At 34.9% G+C, this 17,033-nt stretch overlaps 1 protein-coding gene across 1 annotated transcript in view; it reads right to left on the bottom strand.

Moving 5' to 3' along the window:
* Window positions 1-17,033, bottom strand: part of RPGRIP1L (RPGRIP1 like) — a 96,214-nt gene that overhangs the window by 53,476 nt on the left and 25,705 nt on the right. Inside the window, exons 9-14 of the mRNA XM_024747495.1 lie at window positions 15,774-15,847; window positions 9,759-9,898; window positions 4,902-5,008; window positions 4,633-4,683; window positions 3,774-3,953; window positions 3,139-3,256 (exon numbers count right to left, since the gene is read on the bottom strand). Of these exons, the coding sequence (XP_024603263.1) occupies window positions 3,139-3,256; window positions 3,774-3,953; window positions 4,633-4,683; window positions 4,902-5,008; window positions 9,759-9,898; window positions 15,774-15,847 (670 nt within the window). The remainder of the gene's footprint in view (window positions 1-3,138; window positions 3,257-3,773; window positions 3,954-4,632; window positions 4,684-4,901; window positions 5,009-9,758; window positions 9,899-15,773; window positions 15,848-17,033) is intronic.

Here is a 17,033-nt window from a genome sequence, read left to right on the forward strand (position 1 = left end):
TTTTTTTGCGGTACGCGGGCCTCTCACTGTTGTGGCCTCTCCCGTTGTGGAGCACAGGCTCCGGACGTGCAGGCTCAGCGGCCATGGCTCAGTGGCCCAGCCGCTCTGTGGCATGTGGGATCCTCCCGGACTGGGGCACAAACCTGTGTCCCCTGCATCGGCAGGCGGACTCTCAACCACTGCGCCACCAGGGAAGCCCTATCTGTAGACTTTTAAATCATGGCCATTCTGACCGGTGTGAGGTGGTACCTCATTGCAGTTTTGATTTGCATTTCTCTAATGATTAGTGATCACAACCCCTTTTATGACTTCTGTTACTATCAATATTCTGAAGATGCTCATATTTCTATTTTTAATTCAGATTTCTTTCCTCAATTCCAGACCCACACATCTAGTGGCTTGCTGAGCCCTCTATCTAGATATCCCCTAGGCACGACAAACTCAATATACCCAAAGCAGAATGGCTCATATTGTCTTCTAGTTATTTCTGTACCTTGAATTTCAAGTGATGATGTTAGCCTTCATCCAGCTGCCTAAGCTAGATATCACAGTGTCATCCTAGGTTCCCCCCCCCTTTTTTTTTTACTCTCCCCACATCTGTAGGGTCACTGCTATTCAAAAATATTTCCTAAGTCTTTAGCAAATTTGTCCCTGTCCTCTGCATCTCCACTGATGCTACCTTACTTACACCCTCAGTGTTTATTACCCAGATGATTAATGGAACCCAATTCCTTCCTTCCTTCAAATTTTACTCATTCTTCCCGATACCTATAGCATAATCTCCAAAATGAAGTTCTGGGTGTACTACTCCCTACCTTAAAAATTCCTTGGTGCTTCTCTAGGTTAATAAGGTTCAGACTCATCAGGTTGGCAAATGGGGCCTTCAGGATTTGGTTCTTACCAGCTTTAAATCCAGGTTCTTCTCCGTTTACTAATCCTGAGTTCCAAACAGACAGATTCACATGCATTTTCTCAAATGAATGGCAGTGCTTCACACTTAGGGCATTTTTACCTGCTTCATCTACTTCCTGGAAAGCCTTTCATTGTTTTTACTTAGTGGTGAATTCTGTCATCTTTAAAGCCTCCAAACCTACTGTGTGGGGTCTTTCCTGAATCTTCAGGTATAAATAGGCATTCTCTCCTCAATGTTTCCTTGATAGCTTTTGCATTTTTCTAACTTCACACTCTTCACAGTAAAGTATAACTGTCTACTTACTTGTTCACAACTTACAAGTTCTTGGAGGAAAAAGCCCGAGCTTTTTCCGTTTGTATTCTCACTGCCTAGCACTTTGCTTAGGATACATTAGGAACTTGAGCATGTTTATGGAATCAATCAATGAATTTAGGACACAGATAGAATACATTGGTAAAGACTTAGTGAGGCTTGAAAGGAATGAAAATCTCAAACTGTGTGACCTCCCTGTTATTCAGGAAAATTTCATTAAGTGAATTTTTATTGAGTACTACTTGCAATAAAAGGAACACAATGCTCTTTGGCTTTGGAAAACCCTGTTCAGTCAGATGAAGATAGTTACTGAACCCTTCTACTTAGAGCAATGGTTCTCAGAGTGTGGTCTGGGAACCCCTGAGGGTACCTGAGACTGTTCTGGAGGTCTGTGAGGTTAAAACTATTTTTAAAATAATACTAAGATGTTATTGGCCTTTTTCATTCTTAGTCTCTTACAAGTGTATAATAGAGTTTCCCAGAATCTATGTGATGTGTGATATCATAACAGATTCACTGTAGAAGCAGATATAAAAACCCAGCTGTTTTCTATTAAGACAGATGCTGAAAAGATTTGCAAAAATGTTAAGCAATTAAAAAAATTTAAAACCATGTCGCTTGTCTATTTTTTTGGTATGGAAAATATACCTATTAAAAAATAAAACTGTAATTTATGTTAACATGTAATGGGTTAATTATTATTTTAGCATGCCAAATATTTTTTAAATTTCTCATTTTTAATTTCTAACATGATAAATATCATGAATATAACCCATATAAACATAAGGCCTTTTGGATTCTCAGTGATCCTTAAGAGTGTAAAATTACTGCTGGCACAATTACCAAGCCTGCGTGTCTGGAGCCTGTGCTCCGCAACAAGAGAGGCCGCGATAGTGAGAGGCCCGCGCACCGCAATGAAGAGGGGCCCCCGCTTGCCACAGCTAGAGAAAGCCCTCGCGCAGAAATGAAGAGCCAACACAGCCATAAATAAATAAATAAAATTAAAAAAAAAAAAGGCAAAATTCCTTAAAAAAAAAAAAGTTACTGCTGGCATAGATCACTGAATTTAAGTACTGTATGGCAGGGAGCATGAAAGAGAGACAAAGTACTTATCACTGTAGAACTTATTATGTTGCAGTCATAGAGAATACGCAAAACTGCACCGGTGTATATAATACAATCCCTAAACATATTTTTTGAGTACATGAGAGTAAAAGTGGCAAGTGCTGAGGTAGTGTTGTTCAAAGTACAGTCTTACACCTGCATGTGAATTGCTTGGAATTATTTCTAAATATATCAAATCAGAGACCCCAAGATCTCCAGGGGTAGGGCCCAGGGAGCTACCTTTGAAACAAGTTCCCCATGTAATTTTCTTCCTTGCTAAAGTCTGAAAACCACTGTAAGGGCATTTCAAGTAGAGGGGTGGCTAGCAGTAATTGGAGCCAGCTTTCTGGCATGGGCACACATTTGCTTAGATCCTGAAGCAGGGAAGGGTATATCCTGGAGTCAGAGTAGAAAGGAGGTTCAGATGGAGCAGACAAAGCCCTGGTGGTGGGACCGAACAAGATGCATCTGACAAAGAGCAAGCCGACTTGTTTGGCTGAGATGCGTAGTTTGCTTAGAAGAGAAATTAGAAATGATGTGGTTAAATTTAGTCTGTGGTACTACTTTATGAAGTACTTTGAAATCTTGCCTGCAACACCGAATTCAAAAAGCAGTAGGGAATTACTAAAAATTCTTGAGTAGAAAAGTATCAGATAAAAACAGCCTTTCTGGTAACTTATTATTATAGTTAATAAATTGGGAAAAAAAGAGCAAAAAGAAAGTATGAGTGTACATTTGGATGACATTTTCAACTGTTGTAAAAATCCACTCCTCTAGTTACTGTGGACCAAGAATTGTGCACGTTGTACCTTCTAGTTTCTGGATGCGCGCAGCCCTGCTATCAAGAAGGTGGACATACTGTTCCACTCTGAGTTCATAATCTTGCTGCAAATTTTCCATCTTCTGGGTCACTGCCTCAACTTCCATCTAAAAAAATAAAGATAACAAGTTTCATTACTCAGGATTTGTTCCATTTTCATTTGTTAAAGCAACTATGATTCAAGCATTTTTTAGATCCTGGGGATACCGGGAGCTATAAGCTGTTGTTTCCTGACTTCAAAGAGCTTACAGTTTAGAAAATTATGCTTGGCAGTGTTCGTTAACCAGGAGTAAAACCCACAAAACTCTGGGTCCCTTTTAAGGAGTGGTGACCCATTTGTTAGAAGCTAATATAACAGGCGGCTGTGGCAGGACCAACTGCGGAGCGTGCCGGCGTTGGTGAATACGTCGCCATGATTCGTTCCCTAAAACCAGGCACTGAAAAAATTACTTGTTTTAGAACTCTTTAGTCAGGAGTATCTAGATACAAGGCTAAATTCCAGGCATGTGGTAACACATGATAATAGATCATAACAGACGCTAATACATGATACTGCTTTGAAATGTAAATCATCAGTAGAATATTATGGGAAACACATCCTCCCGATTTAGTGTATTATATTACCTGATAATCTTTATTAATTTTATGTTGCATAATTAGCATGTTTCTTGTCTTTTCAAGTTCTTGCACTGTTTCTGCATGAGTTGCTTGCAGCTCTTTCATGGAGCGTTCTAGATCTTTATTAATTTTACTGTCTACTTTTTCTAAAAAAGAAAGGTCTCCATTTTTTTGTGATTTTTGAGCCTAAAACAAAAACATATTTTATTACCAAAACAAGAGTGTCTAAAATGTAACTGTGAATTAATATGGATATAGTAAGAAACAATCATTAATTGAAAACAGATATATTTCCATTTTCTGTTAGGAATAAAGCAGTCCTGATATAGAATACATATTTGGATAGACACTTGGAACAATTACAGAGAAATAAAAAAAAGTTTATTACTTCACGAAGTAAAAAAGAACCATGTACGTTTATTTCTATTCTTCATTTGATTAAAATCTATACCATGATGGTCTAAAAGGAAAGAAATGTACTTTCTGTGTCTTCTTGTAAGTAACAGAATATTCTAGAACTAGAAAATATCTTCTGGTGACATATATAATTCAATATTTTACTTAAGATAATAGGGCGCACCAAGGTCTCTTAGGACAGAAAACTGCTGGTTAGTTTTATAGTGGGGCATATTAAAGTAAAATGTTTGTTACAGTTGGGGAAAGTGCTTTAAATAAGAGTTTTTGAGGTCTACTTTAATGTAATTTTGATGTCATTATGAAATATGTATATGCTGTAACTAAATGTCACCTGACCACTTTTCCTGAATAATTCATTCTCCAAGTATAAAGGTTACAATAAGGGTCATCATTATGCTGAAAGAGTTATATGTAGACATGAAGTTCATGATGAAGTTTAGAAAGTTACCTTTATAAGCAGGAGAGCTTCACTCAATTCATCAGCATTAATATCACTCTCCTGCAAAAGACAGAGTAAGTAAAAGCTCACAAAGGAAAGTGCAAGAGACATTCCAACTATGTAGATTACCCTCCTGGAACATAAACTGCAAGATACCATGAATTAATAAACTAAGTTATCTATTGTATTCTTTTGCTTTGTGGTATAGTGTTTTCTTTACGTATGAAATATTTAGATAAAAATTTGGAGTTAGTTTCCTAAATGAGAAAATAGTTCACCTGGTTGTAAATTTTCATGCGGTTTTTAAGTTCATCAAGTTGTTGCTTTTGTTCCAGGTACTGTAACTGTAGTTCTCTATTTTCTTGAATGATCTTCTCATTTTGGTCTTAAAAATGAAGTCGACACAATTCGAAAGGTAAGTGAGAATGAGGTATAAGAACACATTTTAAATTGACTTAATTCATGAAACACACCAAGCTCAATCTAGCATTGTTCTGGCCAGAGAGGAAATTAAGCTAGCACCTTAGACTAAGGCAGCAGGGGAATGAGGAACAAATGAACACTATCATGTGTCTACCATATGATTCACTTGCTTATCAAAAACTTAGGACTTAGTTTCACAGTATTAATATAAGGAAATTGTGGCCTCTGGAACTTCAAAGGAACATTCTATCTAAAATGCCTATGAAAATATGTTTCTAAATCTATGATTTTTACTTACTTATTAAGGGTCCTGAAAGGCATGCAAAAAAATTTTTTCTTTCAGTTTTTTCTAATTGACTTCCTTGAGTTATCTTTTCCTAATTCAGCATAAAGTCTTTTTATTAAAACAAGATAATTTCTGATAATAACTCTGGAATTATAATCAACCCCATTTTTAATAAATCTTTTAAGAGAGGAGAAATGGATTCTCAACAAGTGCATGGCAGTATCAATAATAATTCATGTGTGTTCTTTATTCACAGAGTTCACACTATTAATTAGGGATGGAGATAGGTTACCTTTGCCTATGTGCTCATTTGCCATGACCCACAAGCAGGCGTATAGGGTAGAGCTACAGAAGACGGCAAATCCATAGAGAGACTAATTTTTCACTCTCTGCATTAAACATGCTTAACTCAAAAAAAAGAAAGCATAATAGCGAGCTAACAAATCTCCTCTTTAGTCCTATGTTCTTAAGTGTACTTCTTTACTAGAGTTCGTTGTGGTGGTCAAGTATTCTCCTTTGTGGGCTCCCTTTGTGGACTGACTCTAAACCATGATATCCAAAGTGTCTCTACTAATTTCATCCTGCTCACAAAGATTTATGATCATCATTCCTTTTCTTAAAAAAAGGGAAATCAACATATTTGCCAAGAATTCTTTACATGAACACATCTGCACACTGACTGCATTTTATACAAAAATATGTTTCGGACTTTTATAAAGCTTTGTGTTCCCAAGCCATAAATGCTATATACAAGTAAAAACTGTAAATTACACAGTTAAGAAGAAATGAACTAAATTTGAATATTTTTAATATAACATACTTCTGGCAAACTAAAAAGTAAAAAAAAAAAAAAAAAAAGTTACCCTAGGGTATGTAGAGCCATTTTAATATCAAAAATATCAAATATGTAAATATTTTTCTTATTGATAAGAGGTTAGAAGGTTATCCTAGAGTACAAATTACTAATATTCAGTGAAATAAATGAAAGAATTTCCAAATGTGAACAATACTTGGAATATTTAAGGTAAAGATCAAACATTTATCTCTATACTAAAAATTAGGATTAATAATAAATATGAATTCTTATGAGATAAATTTGCTTTTTTGGTTAGAGAGTAGAGTAAGAATCTGGAACCCTTTATTTGATGTTGATTAGGTTAAAACAACATCCAGACAGAATGACTAGGTAACCAAAAAAGGAGGTAAATGTAGTCAGCAAGAAGTAAAACCAAGGTCCTGAGGATAATGTAATTTCCTTCTCTGGCTAGTGAAACTTTTAGGGGTTCTGAGGGGAATCAGAAGTGTAAGGACATGATCGTTCCATCTTCATCCAGACGCAGTGTATATTATTCCTACGCTGTCTTCTATTCTTTCAATTTTTCAGAGCAGGGTCCTGAGAATAATATGTTACTGGTATAAATAAACTTACTCAAATATTTCTTCCTTTTCTGATTTTTCGTTCAACAACTATGTTCCCACTTACCTGGTATTTTTAAAACCAGGGCTTTATTAGTGGGAAAATAACTTATTAGTGGGAGAAGATATTACTGAGCACCAGTAACTTTCTCTCTACTGAATTTTATGTAGAATTCTCTACTATATTTTTCCTTTCTTAAACTGTTTACTGGGGATGTCACTCCTGGGACTTTAAAACGTATGGAGACATTATAGTTCAAAGAGGAAATAGACTTGCTGAATTATAATATGAAAAATCAAAGCACCCTGTACAAGATGAAAAATAACCTCTTTACCTATGATTTGACAAAAAGCAGGTTAAGCTAAACAGCATTTTATTCAAATGAGATAACATTTCACTCTTTTAAAATTATGTTCTTCAAGCACACCATTAATAAGCAGAGTGCAGAGAACAATTCAACTAAACAATTTTCAGAGCTCCTTTGTGCTAATATCTTCAGCTGTGATCAATATAACCATATGCATTATGCTGAATTATGCATTTCAGCTAAAGATAGAAAGGAACTTTCAAAAGCAGGCCCTTAGACACATGCAGTTAATTTAAGCATTAACCAAATGCAAACTGCATTTACATATCCTTCCCCCACATATTCGCACAATCTGAAACTAATTTGTACCTTGAATAAAGAGGTGAGTATTCTCTAAAAATAATTTGCCAGTTAGATGAATGACTACAAGAAGCCAGGGAAACATCTTCTGGCAGAGAACACTTGATACATGAAAAGGTAACTGTGTGAAGAGACTTCAAAGTAAAATTAAACAATTTTGAAATCTGTAATACAAAAAAGCAACTTTCTAAATATTAAAAGATTTCCTTAAATAGACAACTTCAATTTTTTGTTTAGTATTTTCCTGGAAAAAATTGTTTAAAGGCTGTATTATTTTGCTTAAAATCTATTTTAACATTTTCACAAAGAAACAAAAACTGAAATTATCAGACCTGTAAATTTCAGGTATGCAAGCAAAAATAACTAAAATCATAGTTGCATTAAAAAGAAAGATTCAGTTCTAGCAATTTTTCTTAAGAAAATAATCAGATAAATGTGTAAAGATTTGTGTAGAAAGATGTTCAGGGTACTTAAAAAAGCTGAAGCTATTTAAAAATTCAACAATAGAAGACTGTTAAACAAACAATCTATGGTACATCCTCACACTGGAAAACTATGACAGCCATTATAAATGATGATGATGCAGATTTATATTTATACTGAAGGAACGATTTCACAATACAGCAAATAAAAAAGCACATTATAAAATTGTATGTATACATATAGAAACAACTCTGGAAGGACATATATAAAAATATTAATAGTGATTACGTTGAGGGCTGTGGGACTGAAAAGAACCCCCAGACTTAATCCAACAGTAATAAACAGGTTTTAAAAGACCACCAAGATTCTATCCTCTTAAGAGTTTCTTACCAGAGACCAATTCAAATGTGTAAAGATAAGAGTTTTGGAATTTTTGATATCTAGGGAAGTACAGAAAGCACGGGAACAAGAAAGGTTTATTTCATTTCTCTTTCCTCAAGAAAGAAAAGAGAGAGGAAATACAGAGCCCTTCCACGTCGGTGGAAGAATTTATTGAGCAACTACTAAACAAAGCACTCTGTTAGGTATTCAACACTACATATTAAAGTTAGGAACTAAGAATCTTTGACATAAAAACTTTAAAATATCCACCCAGTCAGAAATCATATCATTTTATTCTACTCACAGTCTTCTGGAGAAAATTTCATAAACTGTCTGTCATCATTTAAACCACTTGGTAAATAAATACTGCACACATATTTCATTGAAATTAAGACCCCATTGATTATAAGATGTGTTCCAATTTCAGACTTCTTAAAATGTTAAAAAAAGTTCCACCATAATTTAAAAAATGTTATCACCTACAAGATGCTTCCCAATTTCAGAGATATTAAAATGGGAAAAAAATCTTCTTAGAGTTAACGAAATATGGCACTGTGATCTAAATCAATATAGAGAGTACTGACTAGATATGTAATTGTTTTTTTAACTGAGTCTGCATTAAACTTTTACATGTTCTCATGCAACTGAACTGCAAGAGTTCAAAAGGAGCAACCTTATTATCACATCGCTGCGTTTACCTACTGGCTGAGCAAACAGATGCAACACTTGGAGCAATTAATTCACTTCCCTGATTGTGCATTTGTGTGCATATGTGTGTATAATATAGTAGAGCAGACATCTACTTTAATTATATAATTATTTTACTTCTGTGAGACAAGAAAGGTGAGATCTGGGACTCATAACATGTAACTTATTAATGATTATTATTTTAGCAGGGACATCTTGACAAGGCTTCTTTTTTTTTTTTTTTTTTTTTTTTTTTTTTTTTTTGACAAGGCTTCTTTATTTAAGTTCTCTGTCACGGAGCAGAATTAGCCATCTCACTATCAGATCAAAAACAGCCAAGCAAGACTTCTGCCATCCTCGGCTGTCTTACACTGCCTTTTTTTTTTTTCCTCTACTGCACCTGCCACCACCTGGTGTATCACATATTTATTTAATTACTGTCAGTTTCTCCCTCTTGAATTTATGCTGCATGAGGACCAGGTCTTTGTTTTATTCATTGCTGTATCCCCAGAACTTAGAATAGTGCCTAGCACATACTGGTGCTTAATAAACACTTGTTGACTCTTGAATAAATTCAGGAAAATTAAACAAATTAAAGACAACCTGAAAAAGAGTAACTCTGAGAAAAAAATAATTCCTTTGGCATATACGCTAAGCTGAGTAAAGGGAAATTTTGAGCAATCAATACACTCATAAAAGTGGATGACTGTTAATATAGGCTGTGTCCCTAGTACGCAGCAAGGTGCCTGGCAAAACAGCAGGCGCTGTAATAAGTACTTATCAAGTCAGTGAGTAACAATGAGTAACACGCATGTCTGAAACGAGTAAGTCAGTAGTCATTTTACATGTACCTCTTTCAGTTTTTAATCTGTCAAGGATTTCAGTTTTGTCTGTTAAATCAGATTTTAAGGCAGTCTCGAGTTGAGCGATCTGTACTTTCAGCTGCTGTTCCTTTAACTTCCATTGCTCTTCATGGGCAGCACTGAAGGCACTGCAAAACACACGTGACAGGCAAGGAGAGCTTGGAAATCAGCTTCAACCGAAAATAATAAAGAGAAAAGCTTTTAGTGGCACAGAGACCACTGTCATCATGTCTTAGGAATTAAGTAAACATATGCTGGTCTGCTGCTGTTGAAACCAAGGCGCCTTTCTCAGGCTGCGGTTAGGCAACATGAAAGAGTTTGTGGGATGAGCAAAGGAACTGGCCTTAATTTAGAGCTCTAAAGTCAGAGAAGTTGGCAGTGTGCAGCTTTTGTGGGACTAGTAAAGGAATTCAGATACTGTACATACTCCAGAGGAATCCACAGTTCCAAACCTCAGCAGCAGACATCGGACAAAACCATTCTCTACCACGAATAAACCCTAATACAGAGAAAAGGGACTCCCCACCTGATCTTTAATTCCAGAATTTGAAACTTTTAAAGAGTCTCTGATAATAGCATATTTACGAAATACTGGCCACAAAATGACAGCATTTTGAATTATAAGACGGCGATTCTGATATTAAGAAGCAATGATCATGCAGTTTTTGTCCTAAAAAGCAAACAGCAATAGGCTAAGAACAAACGGTTTTACTCATAACGCATGACTGGGGTGAAAACCCAGTAAGAACACCTTGATAAGAATGATGTAGATAGAATTATTATTCCTCAATAAAAGTGTAGCAGTTTAAACTATCATGAAAATCTACTAATGATCAGCCCCGGGATTTTGGAAGAATCAGCTGAAAAATAACTAAATGGTACGCAGAAGCTATAGAGTAAACATTCGTTTAGGCCAGTGGTTCCCAAATGCTGGCCTACGTGAAACACTGGTGCTAGGTTAAAAATGCAGATTCTGGGGCCCAGGGATTCATAGTTTTCCCCAGGTGATAGCCAGGTTTTGGAAAAACTGATCTTGATCTGTACTTCAGCAGAAAACTATTAGCTGTGAAGCTTGATATGACTGAATAATTATCAGCAGCTTTGACCCTTCTACTCATTTTAAACCCAGTAAAGGAACCAGAAATTTATAAAATCTGGTTTTGTACTGATGATGAAGTAAATGGAAAAGAAACTTCTTATTGAAAATTGCCCTTAATGTTGCTCCCAGCTAGTCTGAGGTTTTAGTCCAAAAGAGATACTTTTCTGGGAGGCATAGCTTTCAAAAGAACAAAAAACTGCATATTTATTTTACAGTCTGAATGTTTCTATTGCATTTAAAATAACATGACCTTAAAAATAAATGGAATTCTAGAAGTTTCTCTAAATATGACATCTGTTTCTTCAATCAGTGTTCTCATTTCATGTATGGAACCTTAAAAAAATACATGGATCTGGTATACCAATGTTTTAAGCTAATTTTATCAAAGGTAGAGTTACCTAGGTTTAAATGAAATCCAAATATGTACTTTAAAAACTAAAGTAAAGAATATTCCCTTACATTTTCATTTTTTGATAAAGGACAAATATATTTCAAAGTATATATACCAAACACGTACACATGTATACATACATGTGAGTGTATATGTGTGTGTGTGTGTCTCTTATTATTAAAAGTATGTACTACCCGGAAAAAAAATTAGCATGATGAAATAGGCACAACCATACATTATATCAGCCGCTAAAAATTAGAAACAGTAGTGTTCCAACAGCATTAGTACCAGCAAAAAAGATCACCAACAGTTAATCTGGCAGAAACATCAGAAGCTGTATGTGTTTAAATTAAGAACAATTTAGCAGCCTGGTTTTTCCAAACCCACAAAATACTAGTGTAAATCAGCATAAGTCACTCTGAATTTAGTCCACTGCTATCTTCCCTCTAAATTTACGATTACATTCCACTGGAGTTTCATGAGGAATTCCTTTTGAATTTACTGTATTCCTCTATGCTTGGAGCCATCTGTGTAACTATAAATGGTAAACCACATCTGGCTCCATTTTCTTTGTAGAGGCTGTGTACATGATTAAATCTGCATATGAGAACAGTCTTTGAGAACCTTTTATTCATGAAAATGTTTTTGTACATTGCCTACAGTGACAACTGAGGAGGGGATCATAGTTGGTCTTTGTGCACATTTCATTGTTACATTATGTTGCTGGAGTGATAAAATATCAATCTGCAGTGGAATGCCCATTGGTTCCTGTGGTCATTGGCATGTCCATTGGCAGTCATGGGTCAGCATACTGTAAATACACACCCTCGATCAAAACATGATAAGATAAAAAAAGAAGAGTTGAAGAATTCATCTCCACCCTAAGGTCTTTTTTCTTACAGAATGAATTCCTTTTATTCCAATGTTCAAGGGTACCCTAATGTGAGAGATAGGGAAGAATAAGCTCTAATCATCCATAAAGAAATCCGTAGGTACCTTAGTTAGGCCTAGTGGAAATTAAATGCATATTAACATGGGGATATTTCACTTACTAAAGGAAAAACGATGCCCCAAATGTACTCAGTTTGATTTCTGGGAAGCACAAAGTGCTCATTTAGGATCATATGAGCTTTCATGTCTCCTAGAATATTGTAGGGGACAGGTGTTCGCATTACAGCAGCGGTCCCCAACCTTTTTGGCATCAGGGACTGGTTTCGTGGAAGACAATTTTTCCACGGACAGGGGTGGGGGGTGGATGGTTCAGGCGGAAATGGGAGCGATGGGGAGCTGCAGGCGAAGATTCACTCGCTCCCTGCCGCTCACCTCCCGCTGTGCGGCCTGGCTCCTAACAGGGGGTTGGGGACCCCTGCTTTACAGAAATGGAGCACAGAGAGTCTATGGGTTGTCAGCAGTGCTCGCTTAAATTTTGGATATTAGATGGCTATCACATTGTAAAAACCTGAATCATCCAATTCTTAAAACAGTTAATATCATCTTCAAAAACTGGACCAACTCTTCTTTTAAATAGTTATTAGATGAGTGTCTCTCAGGGAGTTAATACCTTAAAATCACCTTTAACAAGAGTCTCTGGATTCAAACTCAAATTGACTGAGTCTGAATTGGATGGTATTGGGGGATGGGGAGGAGGGAAGGTGGGGAGGTTTCACAGGGCTGGTGAAGCCTCCATTTTACTGTTTTCCAAGTTACTGATATACATTATAGTTGAAGGACTACTGCATTCATCAGCTATATCACCCTAAAACTATATACTAACTTCAAAAATGAGACCCAGCTGTACTATATTATAGTATAGAATTTCTCTCTGACCAAATAGAAAGACTTAATTGCAAAAATTTTATTCTGAGTTTTTTAAATGAACATTTCTTAAAGTTATACTTATTTCTTGGCATAGTATCAAACATGCTATAACATATTAAAAAAAGGCTCATACCAAATACTAACATGAAGATTTTACCTTACCAGATGATTCTCTAATATGTCATATGTCAAATAATAAACACATTAAAAATATCATTTGAAAAAGGAAGATGAGAATGCAATCTGCACATCACATTTTTCTCCTGAAAACTAGCCAATTTTGAATAACAAACAAATGCTCTCCTTTTAAAAACATGCTATCACTATGACTAACCAAACAGGGAATATATGTAGTTTGTGATGAGCATTAGTTACTGGCAATGATGAATAACACTGCCATGAAGTACAAGAGCTGTAAAGAATCTTGGGGAGGATGCTAATTTTTGTAGAGTTTTTCCAACTATGCTTCTGAAAACACATTATATATTTAAAAAACTGTATTAGAGAATTTTACAGCTCTATTTACTATCACATGTGCTTGCCGGGTTTTGTACCTAAGTGACATTTTTTTTTGACACAAATGTTTTGACACTCATTATACACATTTACTTCCACACACCTCACACAAAACTCAAGTGTAAGCAGCATGATGAAGTCTGTTTTTAAAGTGACAGAAAAAAAAGGTTGCTCAAACGCAAAACATTAAAAATAAAAACCTTTCAAAGTCAGATTTACACTCTTAGATCATCTTCTAATATGGAAAGATAAAGTTTCATGGTGATAAACTAAATATGAGAAAAACATGTCTTTCTTAAAATTTCATTTATGCATTATTCCCAACTAAGTTTAATGTTTTTTATTACAAGAGAGTACTTTCAGTAAATCCTCAAATTGAGGGGAAGTAGAAAATGTATAAGTAATGACCAAATGGCACTTACATTCATGTATTAAGACCATGTTAAATTACTTGAAATTATAAGATGTTAAGATAAATATAAATCAATAAAAATTTCTAAATGTGTGACAGTCCTGTTATTCCATGAATGTTTCCCTTTGCATATACAATTTTCCATTGCAATTAAAATCAGAGATAGGCACAGAGAAAAAAAAATCAAGTTTTAGAGTCAAAAGAAATGGGTTTTAGTCCTGTACTGGAGTCTCAGCAATGCTGTGTGACTCTGTACAAGTCTCTTAATTTTTCTTGAGTCTCAATTCCCTCATTTATAAGATATGGGGATAACATTATTTTCTCTGCCATATAATATGGTGGTGGTGTGATCTCTCCATATAATGAAATTTTAAAATTTCAAACATACAACTGCTATCTACTTAGGAATATATCACTATAAACCTATGCATTGTTCTATAGAGACAGAAATACCATAAAATAGGAGGTATAATAAATGCTTTAGGTAAAATTAATCGGGGCTGATGAGAGTGGGACCAGAACAAAGCACTGAGGCCAAATGATCTGGGAGGGGGCGCAAGGCAAATTCCACATAAAGCTGTTTAGCCAGTCTATCCTTGCTGGAGAGCCCAAGACGTTACTTTAACTGAGGTCTCAAACCGCTATTGGTAACCCTTAATATAATGAGCCCCTGTGCAAATATAATCAACACTAGTATAAGCAACATACATGATACATACCTCTGGAATGATGCGTAACATTAATTTAGTTATCTTTTCAAAGTAAATCAAAATAAAGGCCTCTCCCTACATTCTTCGGTATAATTTGTTTAATTCATAAAATGTAAATTTAGTTTGCAAAACATATCAAACGTAAAACATAGTTAAAAAGTTAAAGATATAACTGTAGATCAGATGGCTATTTTCTGATGTTTCTGAATATGATCAATTAGAAGCAACTGTTGAATATCAGCTCTAACATATATATTTCAATATATATAAAATTTACTTTCATGTAAACCTGTATTTATCATTTATCAGTATCATACACTGAAAAGACTTAAAAATACACACACATCTGTATCATTTAAGTAAACTTAGCTGTAGAGTAGAATTCTGTTTCTAACATTACCAGAAGGGATTAATTTTTAAAATACCATAATTATGAAGCAGATAAAAAAAGAAAAGTAAAGCAGCTCTTTAAAATTCATCTTAAGATAAAGATGCGTGTGTTTTTTGTTTTAAGAAATAGAAAAAATTGTAAGTGAATACCTTTGCCTTCCACCAACAGAATCACACGAAGCTAATAGGCTGGGTAGCCCAGCAGAAGAAACAAGGGCTTGGAGAGACCAGAAGAGGTTCAAATACAATCTCTACTACTTCCCAGCTTTACGAACATAGGCAAATTTACTTAATTCTGTTTTATTTTCATTGTCTGCAAAATGGGCATTAATAATACCTACATTTCCAAGTTGTTGTGAGGAATTTATAACGATGTATGCAGAGTATTTAGCATAGTGCCTGCTAGCTTACAGTTTGCATTCAATAAATGATAGCAGTTGTTACTGACAACAAAGTGATAATGGTTTTCTTAGTAACAGACTGCTGCTCAGGTTAAAGAACTTATTACCAACCTCTTAAAAAAGCTTATTTTTCTTTTATAACATATATAGATTTCTTGCAATCATCTGTTGCTAATTCTTTAATCAATATTAGGTATTCTGATATCCAATGTTTTGATAGAAAAGATCTCAAATGAGAGGAGAGAACATATGGAATCATGATTTACCTGTTATAAAGTTTATCATAGTTTTCCTTTAAAAGTTCCCGTTCCTTTTCTAAATCATTAATTCTATCTTGCAGCTGAAATGAAAAGAAAATTACACATTAGGTGTATAAAACCGCGTGGGGATTAAAAAAAATATGTGAGGAGGCTAACATGTCTTGATTTCTAAATTGCAGCTGTGAACTAGTCCACTTATATCGTCTGTATTTAATTTAGCATTGTTTTTCTTCCAAGTTGTTAAGTAAACATGAAATTAATATTTCTGTTTTAATTTAGTAGGAACGTATGCACTGCTTTATGGCAACATGTACCAAAATTCAATAAAGAACGTGTTAAAAGCTTGCTATTAAGTTTGGGGAAACAATATTTTTTACTGTCTTCTGCGATGAATTCCATCATTATATTCATTTTGTGTTAATTTCCAGTTGGCCCCCCAAAATAAAAGGATTAACTTTTCTTTTGGTTCGTGGTTCAAACAACTTGTGTCAATCACTGTTTACTCTGAAAACACAATTTCTCATGTTACTTGGAATTTACAAAGAGCCAGTAGTACATCTTTCAAATGAATGAACAAATAAAATCGTATACCTTGTGTTATCCCAATGAATAATCTTTTTAGAAATAAACTCAGGGTAATAATTATATCTTGATAACTAAAATGTAGCTTTTTGTATTTATTTCTAGTATTTAAGTTTCATTCACCAGTATATTTTGTTGTTACAACCTTTCCCCATGGATCAGAGTACTCTTAAAATTCATTCTCTTCTCAAAATTCTTTTGATGCTAGTGTGAGACACCGTGAAAGATTCTTCCAAGATGAGAACAGAATGTAGACATCTTATTTCATTTCCATTCTGTTTAAGGACAAGTTTAACAGACTGCAGAAAAAGATTGTGCTAGCTGGGAAACATGAGAAGCAACATGAATAGGAAGATGAGTTTTGAAACAACTTCCTAGAAAAAAAAAATTCTCAAAATTGCTGATGTTGGAGGGCAGAACATCCTTCTCCTTAGAGACAGATCTATTCCTATAATTGTTCTGACATCTCAAATGACTAATAAGCTGTTAAGGCTGAGAAAGTTAAGTTCCTCAGGTAACCTGGCATTTGTTCGTTTAAAAATGTTATGGTTTGCTGTCTCCTCAAGGATCCTTAATCCTTTAGATAAATGGTGGATCTCAGCACATTTGCGAGTATTTTTAAGTACCGATTTGCCATGCACATAATATATTGACTATACTTTGCTGTGCTCAAAGTGCCATGCA

The sequence above is a fragment of the Neophocaena asiaeorientalis genome, unplaced genomic scaffold (assembly GCF_003031525.2).
Source record: "Neophocaena asiaeorientalis asiaeorientalis breed wild unplaced genomic scaffold, Neophocaena_asiaeorientalis_V1.1 scaffold438, whole genome shotgun sequence".
Classification (NCBI taxonomy): domain Eukaryota; kingdom Metazoa; phylum Chordata; class Mammalia; order Artiodactyla; family Phocoenidae; genus Neophocaena; species Neophocaena asiaeorientalis.